This window comes from Miniopterus schreibersii, assembly GCF_964146895.1.
Source record: "Miniopterus schreibersii genome assembly, chromosome: 1".
Lineage (NCBI taxonomy): Eukaryota > Metazoa > Chordata > Mammalia > Chiroptera > Miniopteridae > Miniopterus > Miniopterus schreibersii.
The window spans coordinates 134,112,462-134,131,768 of NC_138101.1; the positions used below are offsets into that span (position 1 = coordinate 134,112,462).

The 19,307-nt window shown below is 42.8% G+C and overlaps 1 protein-coding gene across 4 annotated transcripts; it reads left to right on the forward strand.

Annotated features, from left to right (window-relative positions):
• Positions 1–18,332, forward strand: LOC308558522 (uncharacterized protein C14orf93). Of its 4 annotated transcripts, XM_081140298.1 has the most exons (8): positions 1–79; positions 8,153–8,275; positions 8,381–9,199; positions 11,349–11,669; positions 15,281–15,342; positions 15,524–15,627; positions 16,903–17,015; positions 17,595–18,332. In XM_081140298.1, the coding sequence occupies exons 3-8, from the start codon at positions 8,606–8,608 to the stop codon at positions 18,012–18,014; spliced, it is 1,614 nt and encodes a 537-aa protein (XP_080996424.1). In that variant the 5' UTR covers positions 1–79; positions 8,153–8,275; positions 8,381–8,605; the 3' UTR covers positions 18,015–18,332. The 4 variants fall into 4 exon arrangements, with proteins under 4 accessions (XP_080996424.1, XP_080996427.1, XP_080996425.1 ...); XM_081140301.1 differs by lacking the exon at positions 8,153–8,275 and having other exon boundaries at positions 43–79; positions 8,440–9,199; XM_081140299.1 differs by lacking the exon at positions 8,153–8,275 and having other exon boundaries at positions 45–79.
• Positions 18,333–19,307: the final 975 nt, after the last annotated feature.

The following is a 19,307-nucleotide window of genomic DNA, read 5'->3' on the forward strand; positions in this document are numbered from 1 at the left end:
GGGCGGGGCTTGCCGGCTCCGGCTCCGCGAGTCCTCCTTTTTGCACACACACGAATACAAAGAGCCATACGACCTTCGGGTATCCTTTTTCCATTTTTTACCCCCCTCTTTAATCTGTGTGTGTGTTCAAAATTTTTAAAAATAGAGATCTATGGCAGTGCTGGGGTGAGGAAACTGTTGCTAAGGGGAATTTGCGCTTTCCCCCATTTCTTTTTCTGTCTCTCTTCCTCTTTCTTTTTCCTGGTCAAGGTTTTAAATATACCAAGAAGTTGAGGAGCAGGATGGTCGTGTACAACTGTTTCCAGCCAAAATTATAGAGATTTTTTTTCTTTTTACTATCACATTTTAAGAACTGGTAAATTTTTATGGTCGAGGGATTTAAAAAATGTAGCCGCTCGGGAAGTACAGATTTCGTTTTTTAAGCGGGCTGAAGGGATCATGTAAATTTCTGCCACTGGCAACGTCGAAGGAAGCGGAGGTTTAAGACTCCTTCACAAAGCTGTTTGCGTGCGTTTTACACACTCTCACGCCGAACCAAAAAGTGGCTTGAATGTGGCAGTTGTCCAAGGCCAATAGGTTAAAAATGTTTGGATATTATAATTGTGACACTCATTTCCCTGGGGAGTGGGTCAAAGCCCTTTTTACAGTGTGCCTTACATTTTCATGAGTACGTGTGTGTTTCATGAAGCAAATAATATCGTAAAGGTTTATCTTGGGGTTTTGGGCTTTGTGTATATGTACAGTATGTGTATACGTGCCATATTAGATTTTGTTTTCAAAAGTGATTGCCTTTGGTTTTATGTGTGCAAAGTAGCCCCTAGGGTGTGAATTTTTTTCTGTTGTGTTCCCAAATGTGATCAAAACAGGGTTTTGTGTGCAAGTTCAGGTTTAGAAGAATTTCTACACCACGTAGCATACTCAAGCACTTTCATTCTGTGTGCATTTACTCTATTTTCCTGCTCCTCTTCTAAAGGATAAGATTGATGAATAATTAAATAATTGCCAGGGAATATACAGTCCATGTGGCAAACGAGGGTAGGCAATTTATTGAATCTGTGATTCAAAGCCTTTTTTAGTGACTGTTTTGCCTAAGTGGTTTTACTTTTTATTGTCTCCTGTTCTTAAGTGTACAGCTGTGTATATTTTGGCCTTTATGTGTGGTTTGGTTGGTGTGTTCAAGAAGGGAAGTTCTCTCTTGGCTTTTTGACAAAATTGTCGTTTATAGGTTGGGATTTGTTTGAAAAGCTCCACAGCTGGCAAAGTATCAGGAAAATAACCCAGTCAAATCCAATTCTGAAAAATTGTTCACGGTGGTGGTTAGTGGTGGGTGATGAGCTGTGGGGGTCAGAGAAGGCAAAGGCAAATAATAAATAGGAGGGATGAGAAATGCTTTTTTATCATGTTGCATTTTTAAAATAAAAAGCCTGCTCACATCTAAGTTACAGAGAAAAGTACATGAATTAGAGGACAACAAGCTTAGAGCAGAACCTCCAGTTATATGAGCTATATTCTCACTTCATTTTGTTACAGAACCACTGTCTCCTTAATTAGGAGTTATACACAAAATATTTATAGTCAACTCTATGTTCGCAGATTGGAGCAAAAGCATTGAAGTATATGGGGTGATGAGGGAGAAACTGGAATGTCCAAAGTGTAGTAGTAGCAACCAAGAGATATAAAAGGATCTACTGTAGAGTTCAAATTTCATTACCACAATGTGTATGATGATAATACATTGCCATTCTTCACCTAGTGCCCTAGCTTCAAGCAATATTTGAGATACCAAAATACAGCGGTAAAATTATTTGTACAGTCCTTGAAATCCATTATAATGAAAGTGGCCCTCCGGGGGCTCTCTGCGTTTCTTACCTGAACTGAATGTATTTTTCCCCCTAACAATGCAAGCCAGATCAGTGCTTAACAAATACAGTCTCAAATGTGGATCATTCTACAAGTTTAGACCTGCATACTCTGGAAATCTAGTCAGATTCTAGTGACTTCTGTGATATGGCAGTACTGGAAATTTATAATGGAGTTTTACCCTTTCTAATTCTTTTCCGCAGTACTGCAGGTCGTCACAAACACCTTTTGCCTCACTTTTTAGATCCCCAGAAAAGGAGGGGCTCTTCCTAGAGTGGAACACAGCCCAAGCCCCTGGCTTCCTGGCTATTTTTTACTAGGACCCTAGGTTCATATCCAATATCCTTGCTTTGAGTTTCATTCTTTGTAAGAAAGATAATTCCTCTCACGAATATATCTTGGCTTGGCCTTCCTACCAAAGCAAAGCAAAGCTAAACTTAGTTGATTTTGTTCGGGAATCCGCGAGGCCCCTAGAGGTGAAAACGTCTTTAAGGGGAACTGCTAGTGACATCTGAGGGAGTTGTGACCAAGCCCCGCAGGATCGAAAAGCCTCCCACCACCAAAAGTATGAAACCGACGTGTGGGGAAAAAAACACACAAAAAACTATTTGTAGCCACTGTATTTATAATCTTGTGCACGCAGCTTTGTAAGCAGCAAACAAAAGCAAGTAAATAACAAAAAAACAAGTTAAAGATGGCGCCTGACGGGCCTTGAAAAAGCCTGCAGTCGTGTCCCTCCCTGAGGAGGCCCCTCCCCTCCCTGGCTCGTTGAGTGACTGTGGATTGGAGCCAGTAGCGCCCCGGGCTCTGCTCCCCGCCCATATTCTAACCGCCAATCATAGGGAGTCAGAGGACAAGCGGGGCGGGGCCTCCCTGCGTGCGCGCGCTGGGCCGGTACACGGACAGGCGCCCTGGTGTCCTTCAGCTGCAGGCGCGCGGGATTTGGTGGCGCTGAGTCAGCTGGCGGGGTGGTGCGGGGTCCGTGCGGTGGGACACCATAGGGCTGCCACAGAGGTGCCACTGCGGGAGAGGCGTCCTCAGCTGAAGTCCGCAGAGCTTTCGTGGTCACGTAGTCTACTCACGGTATCCCAGCTAGATCCCCGAGCGCGCCTTGGGCCACTCTGCTGGCCACTACCCTCTGGGGAATCATGCCTTTCCCCGGGACTCCCAGGACACGCTCTAGGATTGGGTTCAGGAGCGGGTCGCCTTGTTCCTTGTGGCTTCGGAGGCACTACGTGAGCTCGGTTCCCCCTGCGTCACTGCGGTCGCCCTGCCTGTATCTGAATCACACTGTCTATTCGGATATAGTTCTGCCCCTGGTGCCCACCTTGTCATCTTTGAGTAATATATAATCAACTAACATTTACCAAGTGCTTTCTGGGCACATGCTATAGCTTTAGTTTTTTTATTTTTCAGTTTCTCCAGAAATGCAGGAAGAATCCTTTAAACATCAGGCACATTTATATGAAAAGCTTAAACTGGAAAATTTAATTTTGCCAAGTTGCATTTTAGCAAATGTAGATAAAAACTGCTACACTGGATTAAAAACTCATACCACTCTACAATTATTCTTGGAATTTATTGGATTAGGTGGAATCCTTTTCATTCCTACCTGATTCTGCCCTCTGGATCTACCTCTCTCTTTTTTACCCCTAAAATGAGGTCTTAGGTTTCCTTTGCAGGACAATAGTAATTTATGCTATTTGCTTATCTACTCTTGTGTGATAAAGAGCTCATTTCTAAAAGAAGTAGGTTTCTAGAGGACCTTTTAACAAGTGAGCCATTTTGCACCTTCAAGTGGAGGAGTGGGGCTGACCAGCACAGCAGGAGTTTTAAGTGGCATTTTCCTTTTTTATTTAAAATAATAATGGCATGAATTGCTATGCTCTCAGTAATCATATTTAAGGAAGCCCATAGCTAGCATGACCCTGGATGAGTCAAGGGCCCATTATAAAAACATGCATCATCTGAGTGATACCATATCATACACATCTAGTAGTGAAAAAACTTTTTATTTTTCATATTTTGGAGGTGAACTCAGTCATGCAGAAAATTCAAACTCAGAATGGGTAGGAAGCACGCAAGGGAGCTGCCAAGTGTATGATATATTTAGTTCTAAAAAAATACATGTGACTTGGAAGGAAAGGGATAGTTAAGATTATGGGCAGTCTCACCCTGAACTGTCTGTCTAAAGATGAGTTTTCTTTTTTTATTCAAATATTTGTGAGTAAAATATCAAAATTATTGAAAAGTACATTTTCTAGGCTCCTTTCACATGTATTAAAATTAGAGCAATACTGAAACGAACCCCAAACACATATTTTATGCAAACTTACATTTGACAGCTGCTGTCACTTTGTGTTGACAGCTCATCATAAGACTGGAGATCTTTTTCTGAACACTCAATTTTAAAAGTTGATAGCATTTTGCAAAAGGCATGTATGTTTTTCTATGGTGGTCAATCTTAGTTAATTCCTATTTTTTCTTTCTTGAACAAAAATATGAACTCTGTGTTAAGATAAGTTAGCGTACTGAAATTGCATAAGTGGATAATATCCGTGTTTAATAATGTTATAGATACTGCCTGGTTAATTTACTACAGTTAACCATTGCTTTGCCAGGTACTCCATGTATTGCTTCATTGGTTATTGAATTAAAGTTACACATTTTGAGAAGTAAGAGCAAAAAAAGGTTAGGCATGTTAATAATGTGGCAGGGTTAAATGAGCTTCAGAACCTTAAGCTAGTAATGGAAAAAAGTAAGAATAATTATGTTAGGCCTGGAGTGTTATAAAAGAACTGAACAGGTTGTAACAATAGATAATGCAGCAGTGCCTGTTACCAATTTGAATTACTCGTACTGTGGAAAGTCCAAAGTAAAAAGAAAGTGTAGTATACAACTCTTTCTTCCTCTCTCCACCTCAATGAATCTGTCCCTGCGTTCATGTTTTTCTTTTCTGCAGTCTTAGGGAAGAGCTCACCTTCCTTCCTCTCACATTGGGAGGATCCTTGTTAGGAGAAAAAACTTAAATCCTTTTCTAATAGCATCATTCTTTCCTTTTTCACTGGCCATTTTCTCTCTGCATTTTAAATATACTAAAGTCCTACTTTCCTATTTCCTTTCTTCCTTTCATAACTGAACTCTAGAAAACTTCATGTTGTGCTCCCATTTTCTTTCCATCAGTTCCTCTTTCATCTACTACTACATAGTATTACTTTCATTACAAAAAATATATATCTCTGGTCATTGCCAGTGACCATCACAGACAAGTTTTTTTCATCTTTTTAAATCATTCCGCTGCACTTGTCACCATTGATTAGATCAACTTTCTTGACATTCTGTCTCCTTTGGCTTTCATAACAATGTTTTTCTCCCACCTCACTGACCATTCTTCTCTTTTAATGAAGCCTCTTCCATGGATTGGCTTGAAGTGCTGTCCTTGGCCTTTGCATTTCGCACTTTATATTTACCCCTTGCTGAACTCATTCACTCGCTCAGTTTCTACTGTAAACCTCCTGCTAAAGATTTCAAATCTGCATTCCATCTCTGACTTTCCTCTTAGTTGTTTCTCAGTCTTAGCTAGTTGCTTTCAGTACATTTTATTTAAAGATGTTGCCATCAGTTGAAATTTAACATGTTGAATAAATACATGTCTCTAACATGCTAGTGCCTCCTCTCAGCTTCCTCACTTCTATCATTACATCAATGGTACCATCTTCTGACCTCCAGGCTTATAATCTTGAAGTTGTCTTTAACCAATATCTCTATCCCTCATATTTATTAAGAAATATTATCAGCTCTCCCTTCAGGATGTTGAACCTTTATATCCACAGCCCTCTCATTCTCATCAAATCACTCCTTGATTACTTAAAGAGTCTCCTCATCTCTAATTCTTCCACCCTTAGGTTTCTAAAACAGGGGTCAGCAGACTATAGCCCATAGACTAAATCTGGCCCACCACCATTTTTGTATGGCCCACGAGCTAAGAATGGTTTATGTAAATTTAATGTAAATATTAAATATTTTATGATATTTCCATGTCAGTGAATAAAGTATTGGAACAGTCATGCTCATTTGTTTACCGTATTATCCAAGGCTGCTTTCTGCTACAATGGCAGAGTTGAGTAGTTGCAGCAGAAAGCACATGAAGGCAGGGTAAATGCCTCATGCAAGAAGAGTGTTGGGGTAAGAGCATAGCAGTCATCAGTTTGGTATCAGAAAAGGTCCCCACCGAGTCAGTGTCTCAGCTTGATACATCTTAATTTCTGATTTTATAAAAACTGAGCCCAAATGACAAGCATTTGTGTGTTACCATCTACATAATTTTCTTTTTCTCATAACACCCGTGTTTCAGATTAAACTCCTTGCATGATGTTGGTTAAAAAAATGAAAAACCCTGCAGGAGCAGTATAGGCCATTATTTAGGAAGGAAAGGGAGATATAAATGATTCATCCATGAATTGACATAGGAATCACTTAGTGCTTTCCTTTAACCTTTAGTTTTAATTTGGCTTTAACCTTTCATTTTAGACTTAGTTGTGCCTTCCAATGACTCTAATGACAGAGAAGCTATAATGGATTTGAGTTCAGTTCTTGTAGGAAGTGAATACCTGGCACAGAAAAGTGTTTCTTTTTTTTTTTTTTTAAGATTTCAGATGCTCCCAAGAATAACTGTTTTTTATTATTTTTTATTGATTTTAGAGAGAAGAAGGGAGAGAGAAACACTGATGTGTGAGAGAAACATCGATTGGTTGCCTTCTGTATGCACCCAAACTGGGAATCTAACCCACCACCTTTCAGTGAATGATGCTCTAACCAACTGAGCCACACCAGCCAGGGCAGAAAAGGGTTTCTTGATATAAAGGGTGGAAAGAACAAATTAAAGATTATTCTTTTTTTTTTTTTTTAATATGTTTTTATTGATTTAAGAGAGAGGAAGGAAAAGGGAGAGAGAGATAAAAACATCAATGATGAGAGAGTCATTGATCGGCTGCCTCCTGCCCACCCACAACTGGGAATCAAGCCCGCAGCCTGGGCATGTGCCCTGACCAGAATTCAACCATGACCACCTCGTTCATAGGTCGACGCTCAACCACTGAGCCACACCAGCTGGGCAAGACTATTCTTTAATAATCAAATATAATGAAAATGCATTGTCAGATTTACACTTTAGTACCTCAGAGGCACTGATACTACCTGTTTCTGAAATGAGATTGCTGACTCAAAAAAAAACAAACCCAAAATCTCAATATACAGAAAACTTTCCTAACCTCCTCCTTTCCTTTTAATTGTGATGTTATAGTTTACAGGGTAAGATAGAAATATATCCCTTGAGGTAATTGTAAACATACTTAAGATTTTGTCACTTGGGGAGCTTTAGGCAGAAGGATTCTTTTTTCTATAATCAAGTATCATTTAGAAAATGACAGTATGAAGTTCCTTGGAGTGTTCTTAGCGGTGGAAATCAACCCTCCCACGCCTTTTTTTTTTCTTCTCTTTCTCCTGGAGTAGTTTAGTTGCTTAACTACCGTGATTCAAAAGAGAGACAGTTTGGTTTACCATTGATACTCTGGTTTCTCCTTTTATGGGGGCTGGTCATGTGGACAAAGTGGCAGCATTTAGCTATTTAAACATTCCTGTTGAGCTTTGCCTCTCCCTTAAGGAGCATGTGAAGTGGAGATGAGGGACCCCAGAAGTGATCTCTTTGGGCTACGGGCTGAAGGATTCAGAACAGTTAATTTCCTTTGCAGAGGTGGAGGTCTAGGTGTATACCACAGAGCAAGGGGCTCTGCAGCCCTGGGTTACTACAGATCAATTCTCTAATTCAGCTTTTCCTTTCATTTCCCTACCCCATCCCCAAAGCATTAATGATATAATAGTGTGAGGTCGGTGACATGTTCAGGGCTACGGTAATCAGCGTATTTCTTATTTAGGAGTCTTAATCTGAATGCGTCTGTATGAAAATTATAGAGGATAGAATCATGATTCTTTATGTCAACAAAAAGTGGTATCAGTTAAAAAAATAAATACTAGGTTGAAAATAGATAACTGGATTCTGCTGTCTTCCTCTGACCTTGAAAAAGATATATAACTTTTTCACATTGTTTCTTCTCTGGACCTGGTGTTATATGTGTTTCCTAGAGCTGCCCTATGGATGAGATAACCTTTGTGAAGTGTTCTGAACTCTAAGGAATGATGTCAGAGCAATAAAATGCAATATTATTATTACAGCAAATGTAGTGAGGAGGAGAAAACATCTCCATTTTCTTCCTTAATCTTCTAATCTTTTCAGATCCTGGTGGGTCCTTTTGAGTCCCCTCTCTGCTCCTTTGGTTGGAGTGGTAGGGAGTTCCATGCTTGGGTGCGGGAAGAATGCCTTCTCCCCTATGAAACTGTGTTCATCAGGAAGGCCTTTGTAGGTACCACCCTTTCAGTAAGGGGTAAATATGACACCCTGTGTGTTGTGCTAGGGGAGCACAGGATCGGCAGACAGAAGAAGGTATCTGTCTCTCCTCTGCAGGGCGAGGAGAAGCAGCCATGGACTGTATGCTCCTTCACGGCTTGCCTACTCCTTCACAGAATACACCGCCTGTTGTCCAGGCTCCTCTGATCACCCTCTATGAGAAAGAAAAGTGAATCCAAAGAGGCCAGTGCTTCCTACCAAACTTGTGAAGTCCAGTTGACTGGGGACATCTTTTAGAGCAGCCCAGCAGTGTGAGCGTGGTTGTTCCTCGTTTCATCAACCATGTCCTTCAGTGCCACCATTCTCTTCTCCCCTCCCAGTGGCAGTGAGGCCAGATGCTGCTGCTGTGCCTGTAAGAGTGAGACTAGCGGGGGCAACACAGGCTCTCAGAGTGGGAATCCTCCTTCCAGCACCCCTATCACAGTGACTGGACATGGCCTGGCAGTTCAGAGTTCAGAGCAGCTCCTGCATATTATCTACCAGCGGGTGGATAAGGCAGTGGGTCTGGCTGAGGCTGCTCTGGGCCTTGCCAGGGCCAACAATGAATTGTTAAAACGTCTCCAAGAGGAAGTGGGTGAGTTGAGGCAAGGGCAGGTATCCACCCCCGATGAAGATGAGGACAGCCGGGCACATGGTTCACCACTTGAGCCTGGGCTTCTCAAGGAGAGTCCTGGGGAAGGTTGCAAGGCTGTGTCTGCCGTGGAAGAAGAGGAGTGTGACAGCGTGGGCAGCAGTGTGCAGGTGGTGATCGAACAGCAGCTGGGAGCAGCCTTGGCTGTAGGGCCCGGGCCTTTGGGCTTCCCAGCCCCTCAGAGGGATATGCGGCTTCCGGGATGTGCCTTGGCTGCCAGCGAGGGGGTCCCGATGCTCAATCCTGTGAGTATGGCTGCAGAGCAGGACACGGGTATTGCTGCTGCTTAGAGCTTTTCCTGGCCTTTCTCTTTTTTCTTTCTTTCTGTATTCCCCCCCCCCCCCAAACCTTTCTTTTGGTCATATTTGTGATAAAACAGAACAGTGCCAAGTTTTCTTTGCCTTCAGGGATAATCAGCACTCCTGTTTTCTTCCTGACCCCTAGCCTCTTTGGCGGGAGGTATTTCTAGTGTGTGGTGATGGGGGTGCCCCTTCTCTCTCTCTCGCAGTAGCTGTATGGCACCTTCTCCTCTACAGCTGTCTCAGCTGCTCCATGCTCTCTGTCTCTCCTGACGAGAATGCCTGCCGTGCACAGACGGCTCATTTATATTTTATCATGGGCCCTCTGCTTGCCAAGAGGAATTCAGTACAGAGAGATGGGAATGAGAGGGGAGAGAGGCAGAGGCAGAGAGAGTGAGAATGAGAGAGAGAGAGAGAGAAGGAAAATGTGAGAGGGGAAGGACAAAGGTAATAAAAGACAGGATAGGGAGGGAAAGAGGTAGGTGGAAATGAAGGGTTGAGGAAGGAGAAAAAGTGAAAAAAGGAAGCATAAAAGAAAGGTGAATCTAAATGGATAGAAAATTTATGCAAGAGAAAATATGAGGTAAGGTGGGAAGAAGGTAGAGGAAAGGAAATAAAATGAGGAAAAAAGTGGTTCACTGAGAGTTAACAGTAAGAGAATAATTTAAGGAGTAAGAGGGAGGCAAGCAAGCATATTTGTGATCAGGAAAAGACATTGAAGTACTTTGTGCTATTTCAGTTTCTTTATTGCTCAGGGCCATATGAGCAGGCAAATCCTGGCTGAGTAGAGTAAAAACTGCAGAATGTCACACATGGAAGTATAAAAAGGAGATGGAACAACTACAGAGATCATAGAGATGGGAAAATAACAGATATGTTGCCACTTGAAAGACCATGGGAGGTCTGTCAACTCTCCTCCACCAGGTTCTTCCTCTGCCCTTTCCCTTTTCCGTCCCCCTGCCATGACAAAGCCCAGATACCCAGTAGAGTAGAGGAGCAGAACACACTGGGTGGATGGAAGGGAGACAACACCCAGCCTATTTGCTGGATCTGAGAAAGGAATGTGTAAACTCTCCTGTTGCCCTCCAGTGTCATACAGCTGGTCACTGCTCCCCAAAGACCTAGCCATGTGGGTGAGTGGTGGCCACTACTATTCTCCCCAATCTGTGCCTGGCCAGGACTGTCAGTGGTTTGGGGCTGCAGGAGGAGGAACTGGGAAGGCAGGAGGAGGCAGGAGGGTACCGGGCCAGGCAATGCCCTAAGCTGTGGTCCCTTCAGGCAGGGAAGGTTTCCAAGCTGACAGGATGGAATTATATTTCCCAGCGCCGAAAGCAGCTCACAGGTCTATAAATCTCAGCCTCCTCCCCCGCTTCGTTCTGTGTCCCCCACACACACACTTTCACTATTTAGTTTTCTTGGCTGTAGAAATCCCCCCTCCTTCCCTCTCTCTCGCTTCCTCCCTCCTTCCTTTCCCTGCCCTGTGTGTCCTTGAGTGAGGGCACAGGCAGGCAAGTAGATGTCAAGGCAGTGACAGTTGGATGTGACCAGGGCAGGATCAAGGTGAGGGCACAGACTGGCTCCACAAAGGAGTGGGGATAGGGGTGGGGGGAGTTGGTGCCTGCCACTCTAGAGATTTCTAACTCTGTACCTCCCTCCTTTGCTCCCATTTTTCTTCTGTTTCTCCTCTTTATTTTTGTTACCATTTTATTTTCTTGCTCCTTTTCTTGCTTGGTTTTCCCTTTTTTGTCATCACTTCCTCCCCCAATCCCTTTTAGACAAAACACTTACCTAGCTTCAGTTCTTATACCCAAGAGCAAATCATAAATGACCCCTTACAAATAGAGCATCAGAAACATGCCTTATCCTTGTAATCAGTCCTATGGTAATGACCGAACATGAGAGGCCCTGTACACACAGAAATATTTGCCCAACGCTCCCATAGGAGTCCCACAGAAACAAGCCATTGACCATTAAAGACTGTGTTAGATTCCCCCCTGCTTTCCACTCTGTTCATTATCCTTGGCCAAAGATTGATGGTTAACCAGGTTCCCCTAAGCCTGGATGGCTAATAGGCTATTCTTTTTTATGTTCTTAGCTGGTGGATGATTATGTGGCCTCTGAGGGTGCAGTACAGCGGGTGCTGGTCTCTGCTTATGCCAAGCAGCTCTCACCAGCCACACAACTGGCAATTCAGCGGGCAACTTCAGAGACAGGGCCAGAAAATGGAACCAAGCTGCCACTGCCTCGCCCTGAGGACATGCTCAGTGCTGCTGCTGCGCTGGAAGGTGCCTTGGAAGAATCAGGCCCAGGGGCAACTGGGGAGCTGAGACACTCTCTAGGGTTTACTGCTTCCCCATGCAGGACCAGAGGGAGTGGGCAGAAGAACTCCAGGCGCAAGCGGGATCTGGTACTCTCTGTGAGTGAACTCAATTTCTATGAATTTTTCTTCAGTCTGGAAAGATAAATGATGAGTAAAGTGTGGGTTGATTTTAAACTTCCCATATTGAATGAAAGGTATCCTGAATCTTACTAGAGTGGGAGGGGCAAGAAGGAGATTGTTCCATAGTTCTAGGGTTAGGTAGTCCCGCTATCGATGAAACTTTTCTTAGGCTTTTCCAGATAGATTGATATCTTCCATTTAAAAAGGAGGACATTATATCACATCTCCCAGGGATCTAATCTAATGGGAAGATCTTTAAGGGATTGAGCAGTTTGACCACTGAAGGATAATACTGGAAACTTGCCTACAAATTACCAGTGTTCAGGGTAAGCAGCAAGGAGCCCTTTGGGCAGAAGGCCAGAGTGTCCTGAGGTGGTCCCAAACTCCAAGGATGCAGAGGGCCACTAGACACTAAACTCAGTTATAAAGGTTTGGGGATTCTAGTGAGTCTAAGAGCTCTTGGCAGAGAAGATACTGGCCTGAACCAGTTCTGTCTAAGACGTTGGTGTGGCTTAAAACCCTAGGAACATCGCTCGACATCTTACAGTGTGCAGGACAAGCCCCTACTTATCCAGGCCTAAAATGTCAGTAGTGCCAAGGTTGAGAAACCTGTTCTAGGTTGACCACAGTCCTTTGGATCAACTCTGTGCCCAAAAACATCTTTCTGATAAACATGGGGATGTTCTTTAGCCATATAATGTTCATATTGACTGTAATGGGTTTCCATGCCCTCAATAATGGCTGATGAAGTAACTTGAGAGTTCTGGTTAGGAGTGGAGATCGCCACTCACATCCAACCGAAATCTTATCACAGTATACAGTATCACCCATTTCTTCTTGTTACAGTCTTAGCAAAGATTGAAAACGTTTATACCTCCCTTATTTACATTACTTCTTTCTTCCTTTTCCTTTTTCTAAGAGATACTACTTTTACTCTCCCTTTCATTTGATTTGTTTTTACATTGAGGGATTTTTTTCCCTGGGAAAACCAGTATCAACTTGTTTCTAACTTTCATTTCAAATAAGTGAGGGACATCTCACTTATTAAGAACAAGGAGTGGGTTTAGTTTCATTATCATGGATTCTGGCCTAAGAGGTCCACTTTTGTTGCCAGGGATAGAAATGGAGGCATTTCAAGGGATTTCCTCAAACTTTATAGTGTGTAAGTTATGAATAAATGTATGATAATTCTCATTTGCATAAAATTGGGATTTTTCTATCATTTTCATTCCTCTCCTACCTACTACCTCTGCTAAAAGATCCATTGTCAAGGCCTGGTTTCTTGCTGCCCTTTGGAGAGCTTGGTGGAATAGCAGACCTTCGGAGGGAACAGCATGCTCACTCATTATAGCACTTGAAAAGGATCTAGAGGACCAGTCAGGGAACTTTGCTGACCATCACAGAAGATGGTTTAAAATGTTCACCCTGGCCAATTTGGCTCAGTGGTTAGAGTGTCGGCCCATGGGCTGAAGGGTCTCAGGGTGGACTGAAGGTTCCCAGGTTCGATTCTGGCCAACGGCATGTACCTTGGTTGCAGGCTCCATCCCCAGCCCAGTTGGGGAACTATCAATATGTCTCTCTCACATCGATGTGGTTTTTTTTTTCTCTCTCCCCCCCCCCCTTCTCCTTCTCCTTCTCCCTCCCCCTCCTTCCACTCTCTCTGAAAAAGCAATGGAAAATATATCCTCAGGTGAGGATTAAAATAAATAAATAAATAAATAAATAAATAAATAAATAAATAAATAAAATAGAATGTTCTTGTGTCAGACTGGGTTTAGAGGGAGAGAAATCGTTGCAGATCTTCGCTATTCCAACCTTTAACTATGGGGAGGAATCAGAGAGGCCGCTGTGGAATGCTGCTAGGGATCCAAAAGAACCAAACTGGAACTTGTAATTCCTTGAAATGCTGTACATCCCAGGCATCTCTTGTGGAAATCCATTTATTTTTAGCTCACTCAGGAGGTAGGTGAGCCAGCAGCCTTTACAGTCTTAATACTTACTATTATCTAGAGTATTTTCCCTTTCCACTTCAAGCCTGGTTTGATTTTTATCAGCTCATCTCTTCTAAGACACTTGAATTGGAAACTGTGTAATTCCTTTTTTTTTCCTTTCTTCTTTTGCACCTTTCAAATTCTTTCTGAAGCATTCACATATTCCCCCTGTGATTCCTTAAATTTGGACTTCTAAGAGGTAAAATAACTCTACCAAATATGAAACTAGCATCATAGCCTTTTTTATAGAGACCCTAGCCACAAAGAATTAACAGTAATTTTCTAAGTTGATATGGTCAGTCAGCCATAGAGGTAGAAGGGTAAACTGGGCAATTCTGAATATGAAGCTGAAGTCTTGAGGTCAGCATATGAGCTCATCAGCTTGATACTGGGTAACATCCATTGACTATGGGAGCTTGGGATGCAAGTATAATCAGAAACAACAGAACTAAATTTAATAGGAAGAAATGTTGAATCCTGCATTAAAATTTTTTAAAAATCTGCAGAATGGTGGAGATAGTAATCCATGTGAAAAATGAACTTGAGTTGATGACAGGTTCATTATGAATGAACCCTATGACCCTGTGAATAGGAGTGGGGTTGCTAAGAAAGGTAACACCATCTTGGGTTTCATTCCTAGAAGTGTGGAGTTCCACTCGGGGAAATAATGCTCTCTTTGGCCAGACCTCAACTGATGAGTTAGATTTGGTTCCAGGTACCATGTTGTAAGAGAGATACTGGCAAATCAAGGAGCCTTATAGTTTCATGACGAGTCTGTCTGGAAACTCTGTCACAAGGAATGGCTAAAGGAGTTGGGGGTATTTAGGCCAGGTAAGAGAAGACTTTGGGAGTACATGAAAAGCAGTCTTCAAATATTTCAGGTACTATTATGGGCAAAATGGGTCAGATTTTGGAGCATCTAAGGCAGAATTTTTAAACAGATGTTCAACAATAGAATAAGCTGACTGAAAATTAGTGAGGACCCATCATTAAAGGTATATAAGCAAAACTGAAAGACAGCCTATTTAATGGTATGAAAGGGAGGCTGGACAACAGTGTCTCCAGGGTCCTTTCCAATTCACATTTCTGTTATTTTAGTTGTGTGTACCCCTGGGATTTGTGGTAATGTGCAAAGGGATATACCTGGGGCATTTTCCTGGGTCATCAATTGTACTAGAAGATTTTAGAAGATATTTTTATATTAAAAGAAATATAGTTATATTATGAAGAAATTATTAAAATTTGCAAGAGTAGGGGGCTTCAAGAAATGTCCACTTGCAATAGCCCTTTGGTGCATATTTGTTCTCTCCTTGCTATTGGGAGTATGTTTGTGGAAATGTTTGAGACCCTCTGCTCCACATTCCTCAGGAGCAGAAGTGAGACTAGAGATGATCTTGGAGTCTTCACACAAATTAATTGGGGCGGGGGGGAGGCGTGGCATTAGAAATACTAACTTGGATAGGCTCTTTGGCTAAGAAAGGGCATTGACAGAAAGGATTCAGACAGAGAACCCAATGGGGACAATCCATAGGGACCAGAGGAGGGTTTCATCATATCCACTCCTGGTTTGATTCTGTGTTTGTTTTTCCCCCCTAGAAATTGGTCCACAATGTGCATAACCACATCACCAATGACAAGAGATTCAATGGGTCTGAAAGGTATGGTCCACTTGAGGGAAAAGAGTCACAATGTACCTTGCCAAGAAGAGGGAAGCTGAAGGGGCTGCTGTAATATAATAATGAAGGAATTTACTGCAAAGTTGATTAGTGCTGGAAATCTTCTGTTTGTCTAGTTTCAAAAATGCTGACTGCCTTATTCACTCTCTTCTCTTTGTGGCAGCATCAAATCCTCTTGGAATATTTCAGTAGTGAAGTTCCTTCTGGAAAAGCTCAAGCAGGAGCTGGTGACCAGTCCCCACAATTACACTGATAAGGAGCTGAAAGGTGAGAAAAACCAAGTTAACTTCAATTTTGTCCTTTTTCCCTGTTCCTGGTCAGAGAAGAGGCATAGTGGAGATGATTTAGATGATTTGAAAATAGTGGATTAAAAAAAAATTTTTTGGCTTCTCCTCACCTACAATATTCACAGGATTATCTCTAATTGCCTTTTTATTCCCCTACTCACTGAAATGAAAATGGGAGAAGGAAAGGGCTAGAACATCATTATGCATGATGTTTATATAAGGCCTGAATCTAGGGTGTTATGAAAAGGAGATCAGAATCCAGGCCAGCCCTTTTGTCCCTGAGTTTTAGGTCCTGGGCTTTCTTTTTTCCTTATTCTTCTGTTATTTGTCTGTAGCTAACCCTGAAGCATTAAGAACACTTCTGCTGAAGAGAGCCAATGTCACAATTCAGTAGAGGTGGCAAACTTGACACCTGTCTGAGTCAGGAGGGCTCCTAGGAGTTCTCACTGGCAGTGCTAACCAGAAAACAGACTGACCGGGAGACAGAGAAGCAACTTGCTTAAAATCACCTGGCAAGTCACCTGCAGAACCAGGATGGACCTGGTGGCTCTGTCCACATCCAGTTCAGGGCATACCACCATATCCCATGTAGCTTTGTCATGCCCAGTCCTGAGCAGAGATCTGATACCTCAGCCCCATCCAGTCTGCTTGGCCCCACCCATCAAATGCTACAGCCTCTGGCATCAGGGCAGCAGTCCCCATGGCTTATGGGCTTGAGCATCCCCCCCCACCCTCCTGCAGCCTCTAACCATCAATGGGACCCTGAGACTCAGACACCTGGTCTGTTAATGATCACAGTGGGTGGGGTTGACCCCAGATTTCAGGGACTGTCACTGTGTAAGCCAAAATGGCACAACTGAGATAAGGTGAATAAGTGACAAATAAGGTCACCTTTTTATGAAAAAAAGAAAGCAAGCTTCCACTGAAAAAGCACTTGTAATCTACTATCAGCAGAGTAGAATGGGGGTTAGTTTAATTGGGGGAGTGGGAAGGGAGTTACAAAAGCATTGGAGTTTTCTAGTGGGAGGAACGGGAGGAGTTAGTGTTACAGATTGATGTGGGCAGGAAGAGCTAAACCGAAGAGGAAGTTTTGAATATAGTGGATTTTAAAAAAATTTGTTTGCTGTTGAGTGATTACTCCAAGAAAACTCATCGTCTAAATAGTGATACTCACCCTCCCAGCCAGTACTGTTAGGGCAGAACAAAGAGCTGAGAACCACTGCTCCGTGCTCCCTCCCTTCTGTGTCCCTGCCAGGTGCCTGTGTAGCCTACTTCCTTACTAAGAGGCGTGAGTACCGCAACTCCCTGAACCCCTTTAAAGGCCTGAAGGAAAAAGAGGAGAAGAAACTTCGAAGTCGCAGATACCGGGTAGGTTTCTAGGCCTTCCTTTCAAGATGCTAGACTCTAAACCCTAATAAGCACCAGTGGGAAGGGCCAGAGATCCTGGCATCTGAGAATAGAATTGAGAGCCAGGAATGTAGGCAGATAGAGGAGGAGGAGGCTGAGCCAGTTCTTAAGATTTGACTTGGGGGCTGAGTTCTCTCCCACACAGATTTTACAGCCTTTTTTTTTCTTTTTAACTTTTACCAAAGCAAAATTATCTAAGTAATACAAAGTGTTAAAATACAGCATAAAGATACAAAAACAGACATACTAATTCTAATTAGGAATGTAATTATGATGTTACATTTTTTATAATCCACAATTATGTTTCGGAAATCACACAAACATAGATCACTGATTTGAATGAAATGCATGAATTTGTAGCAGAGCTTTGTAGTTACAAAAAAAAACACAAAAAATTACCAAAGAATGCCCATACTTAATGTTTATTCCACCTTTGTGTCATATTCCTGGATACAGACTTCTTCCTATCAAAACCTTCTCCCCAAACCTAATCCATAGTTTGTTTCTCTTCTTAATCTCTGTCCTGGGCTCCTACCATAGCTTTTTGCCAACCGATCCAGTATCATGAGGCATTTTGGACCTGAGGACCAGCGCCTATGGAAGAACGTGACAGAAGAGCTGATGTCAGATGAAGAGGACAGTCTTAATGAGCCAGGTGTCTGGGTAGCCAGGCCTCCCCGATTCCGGGCCCAGCGCCTCACAGAGCTCTGCTACCATCTGGATGCCAACTCTAAGCATGGCACTAAAGCCAACCGTGTATATGGGCCTCCCTCAGACCGATTACCTTCTGCTGAGGCCCAGCTCCTTCCACCAGAACTTTATAATCCTAATTTCCAAGAAGAGGAAGATGAGGGAGGTGATGAAAATGGACCTATCTCCCTGTCTTTTGACCAGTCCCACAAAACCTGCTGTCCTGACTTGAACTCATTTATTGAAATCAAGGTGGAAAAGGATGAGTGAAATCTATAACCAAGAGTAGCTATGGCATCTGCCACTCCCCATGTCCCAGAAATGGCTATGGGGCTTCCTAGAATAATGATATGTGCTCTTCAGTATGAGAAAGCAAGTCTGCCTCTCTTATTAACATAGTCCCTACTGGAAGTTGAAGCTGGCACCTCTGGTGGAATGAAAGGACTTACCTGAAAGGGGGAAAACTCACCCCATTGTGATTGGCAAGCCAGAAAATGCTTATTTCTAAGCATAAACAGTGCCTCAGAAGAGCCTGGGATGAGAAAAGGAGGAGAATGGGTCTAAGAAACACGAGGCCTTCTAGACATATGCCGGGTCTCTGAGTTTTTTGTTTTGTTTTATTTTTCGGGTTTCACTCAAAGCTCTTGGGAAGCAGCCCTGGCTGCACCTTCTGCTTCCCCAAGACTGCTGGTCTTGCTCTGCAGTGGAAGCAGCACTGGACCAGTCCAGGGTAATACTGCCACCTGGTGGGAAGTTTCAGTCATGGGCTTCATTCTGAGCAGAAAGGGCTCCATTCCTTTTTGGAAATTAGGATGTAGTTTTATTGAATTACATAAAGCAGATTTTATTATTTGCATCTTACACATGAGGAAATTAAGGCTTAAAGAGTTCCCATGCCTCACTGGCACCCGCTCTCCCACTGTGTGCGTATATAAGGCTCTGAAGCTATTTCTTAGTCCTGTCAGCCATGCTGTATTTTGAGGAAGGTGTGTGTGTGTGTGCACACGCTAGCACACAAAATGTGTTCATTTTGAATAGATTGAGAAGTAAAAATGGCTTTCTAGTCAGTCAGTCATGTAACAAACATTGATTGCTTACTAGGTGTCAGATAGTGTGCTATAGATACACTATTGATCAAAGTAGGTGCTGATCAGAGGTTTTATTATCTAGTCAGAAAGCCAGGCAGTTAAGTAGTCAGTGAAATAAACTGTGATAAGAGTGATGATGAGGGAGTGTAGGGTGCACTGGCAGTATACAGCAGGGGTAGCTAACCTACTCTGGTGATCTGGAAAGGCTTCTCAGAGTGGTGTTTAAACTGATACCTGAAAGATAGGGAGGAGTTAACTAGAAGAGAAAGGGAGGCCAGGAGAGTGTCCAAACATAAGGAACAACAGGTACTAGAGAGCACAGACAAGGTACAATTCTTCTACAGAACAGTTTGGGGAGGGGATTATGCTGAGAGAAGAGGCTGGAGGTAGAAAAACCTTGTAAACTATCTTAAGGAGTTTAGACTTCCATTCAAGGCAGTGAGAAATCATTGTAAGGTTTTAAAGAAGGAAATGA